The following is a 2,827-nucleotide window of genomic DNA, read 5'->3' as shown; positions in this document are numbered from 1 at the left end:
TCACTGAAAACTGGGGAATAAACTCTCTAATCAGATGGTTAGGTTGAGAGTTGACCTTACTTTATTCAGCGCTGAGGGGACATGGGGATTGCTCTCTAACACATGGGCATCAGTTCTCAAAACTTTGAACTCTTTATACATTTTAGCAAACAAAGGAATTCATGTCCATTGGCTGACAAGTTCTGTAGTTCTCTGCATTAATTCTTATTCTCTCTTCTATTGGCCATGGATTTCTCACTTTGCATGATACTTAGTCCACAGTTTTTGTCCTTTTCTTATCTTTTCCTTAGATAGGCAGAGTCTCAGTAATTGTCTGTGTTAGTTTGGTCTTCATCTCTGGTTTCTCTAAGTGACTTTGTGGTTTAAAAATTCTGCATTCTTGGTGTCCAGATCTCAAAACCAGATTTCTCTCCCAGCTCTAGGACCACTGAATTATGCCAGGCCTTAAACTTTTAATTTGGTTTTCTAACCAACGGACATGGCCCAGAACTTTTTCATCATCCATTATCTATCTCACCGATTCACTCTCCTGCCAACAGTTTCCCCCCACTGCTGCGTGGGCTCCTTTGTCAAGAAATGGAACTTGTTCAGCAACAAGTCCAGTCCTGTTACATATTTTTCTTGGGGATCTGCAGGAGGGGATCGAGTCTTCTGTGAGCAAATGGGCAGATGACCCCAAGTGGGGTTGCAGTGTCGATGTGCTGGAGGGTAGGAAGGCTGTGCAGAGGGACCTGGACAGGTTGGATCTCTGGGCCGAGACCGTGGGCATGAGGTTCAAGAGTGCCTTTGGTGCCTTTGGTGCCTCTGGCCAAAATAACCCTCTGCAGCTCCAGGCTGGGGGCAGAGTAGCTGCAAAGGGTCCCTGGGAGTAGGAAAGGCCCTGGGGGTGCTGGTCAACAGAGGCTGAACCTGAGCCAGCAGATGCCCAGGGGGGCAAGAAGGCCAAGGGCATCCTGGTCTGGATCAGAAATAGTGAGGCCAGCAGGAGCAGGGCAGGGATTCTTCCGCTGGACTGGGCACTGGTGAGGCAAACACTGAGTCCAGTTCTGGGCCCCTCAATTTAGGAAGAACATTGAGGGGCTGGAGTGGGCCGAGAGCAGGGCAATGGAGTTGGGCAAGGGTCTGGAGTGCATGTCCTGTGAGGAGCAGCTGAGGGAGCTGGGGTTTTTCAACCCAGAGAAGAGGAGGTTTGGGGCTGACCTGCTCACTGTCCACAACTTCCTGACAGGAGGGTGGAACCAGGTGGGCTCAGCCTCTTCTGTGCAGCAACAGACAATAGGACAAGAGGACATTGGGACCTGCCTGTCAGGGGATGTTTTCAGGGGCAGGAGCAGGAATTTTTGGGCAGAAACAGGGATTAGGTATTGACATGGGCTGCCCAGGGAGGTGGTGGAGTCACCGTCCCTGGAGGTGTTTAAGGAAAGACTGGACATGGTACTTTGTGCCGTGGTCTGCTTGACGTGCTGGGGATGGGTGGAAGGCTGGATGCCAGTTGATCTCAGAACTTCTTCCCCCCGGCATTTCCAATCACCCTATTTTTGGAGTCACGGGCTCTGCTCCTCTCTGCCTAAAAACAAAATCAAAAGATGAAGGATGCATCTGTTTCTCTCTCTGATCCTTCTGTTCATGTACCTGACAACAGTGACAGGGAATGCAATCATCATTTTCCTCGTGCGTGTGGATCACCACCTGCAAACCCCCATGTACTTTTTCATTAGCAACCTGGCCTTCCTGGAAATCTGCTTTACATCCTCCACAAGCATCAAATTGTTTGCCATCCTGAGTTCTGATCAGAAAACCATCTCCCTGAGCAGCTGCTTTGCCCAATCCTATTTCTATTTTGCCCTGGGCAGCACAGAGTGTGTCCTGCTCGTTGTCATGTCCTTTGACCGCTGTGTTGCCATCTGCCAACCCCTGCACTACGCTGCCACCATGCAGCCTCAGCTCTGCCTCTGCCTGGTTGTTGCTGCCTGGGTCATCGGCTTCACCCTCCAGAGCTACCACCCGCTCTTCCTGTCTCAGCTGTCCTTCTGTGGCTCCAACAGGATCCCCCATTTTCTTTGTGACAACTCCCCCTTATTCCAGCTGTCCTGCTCTGACACCAGCCTGCTTTGGAAAATAGACACTGCTTTCATATCATGTGTCGTGCTGGGCTCCTTAGCTTTAAACCTGGCATTTTACACCTGCATCCTTTTCTGTATTCTGCAGCTTCCAGCAGCCTCTGGGAGGAAGAAAAAAGCTTTTACTACCTGTTCTTCCCATCTCATCACCTTATCCATTGCATATGGGAGCTGCATTGCTCTCTACACGTGTCCTTCAACAGATGCTTCCTTGAAGACCAACAGAATTGTAGCTTTGCTGAACACAGTGCTGTACCCATTCTTAAATCCATTTCTTTACAGCTTTAAGAATAAGGTTGTGATACTGGCACTGAACAAATGCATTGCCAGGACAAGAGCAAAGCTCTTCCCCTAATCATGATGCATTTCTGGACATAAATTCCAAGGATCTACTCTCCCATGTTAAACAATACCAGGGCATATGTTTGTAACCTCCAAATGTGGAGGTCTCGGGAGATCTATGCTCTCACTTGCCAGTTCATGTCAGGTTAAATGATAAGAAGCTCATCTGCACACCCAGATGGGGCACTAACAGTGGTAGGAGGAGTAACAGGGCAGTTAATGCTCTGCCCTGGCTGCTCCATCCCTGCAGAGCCATCAGCTCACCAGGAATCCATCTCCAAACAGAGAGAGCACAGAGGAACAGTGGCAAGGGACAACCCAAATTACGGGCTCCTGAGAAAGGGACACCATGTCCCAGCTCCTTC

General features: G+C 49.6%; 1 protein-coding gene across 1 annotated transcript; it reads left to right on the top strand.

Moving 5' to 3' along the window:
- The first annotated feature begins 1,593 nt into the window (after positions 1 to 1,593).
- Positions 1,594 to 2,505, top strand: LOC126651504 (olfactory receptor 6M1-like). Its single transcript, XM_050337423.1, has one exon. It carries the CDS (start codon positions 1,594 to 1,596, stop codon positions 2,473 to 2,475), a length of 882 nt encoding a protein of 293 aa, XP_050193380.1. The 3' UTR covers positions 2,476 to 2,505.
- The last annotated feature ends 322 nt before the right edge of the window (positions 2,506 to 2,827 follow it).

Source organism: Myiozetetes cayanensis, unplaced genomic scaffold, assembly GCF_022539395.1.
Source record: "Myiozetetes cayanensis isolate MyiCay16 unplaced genomic scaffold, myiCay2020 scf639, whole genome shotgun sequence".
Classification (NCBI taxonomy): domain Eukaryota; kingdom Metazoa; phylum Chordata; class Aves; order Passeriformes; family Tyrannidae; genus Myiozetetes; species Myiozetetes cayanensis.
The sequence above is the reverse complement of the archived record's forward strand: the minus strand, read 5'-3'. Positions and strand labels throughout refer to the sequence as shown.

Excerpts from the sequence above, each read along its gene's own strand:
- LOC126651504 (XM_050337423.1), top strand. The coding sequence starts at position 1,594 with ATGCATCTGTTTCTCTCTCTGATCCTTCTGTTCATGTACCTGACAACA.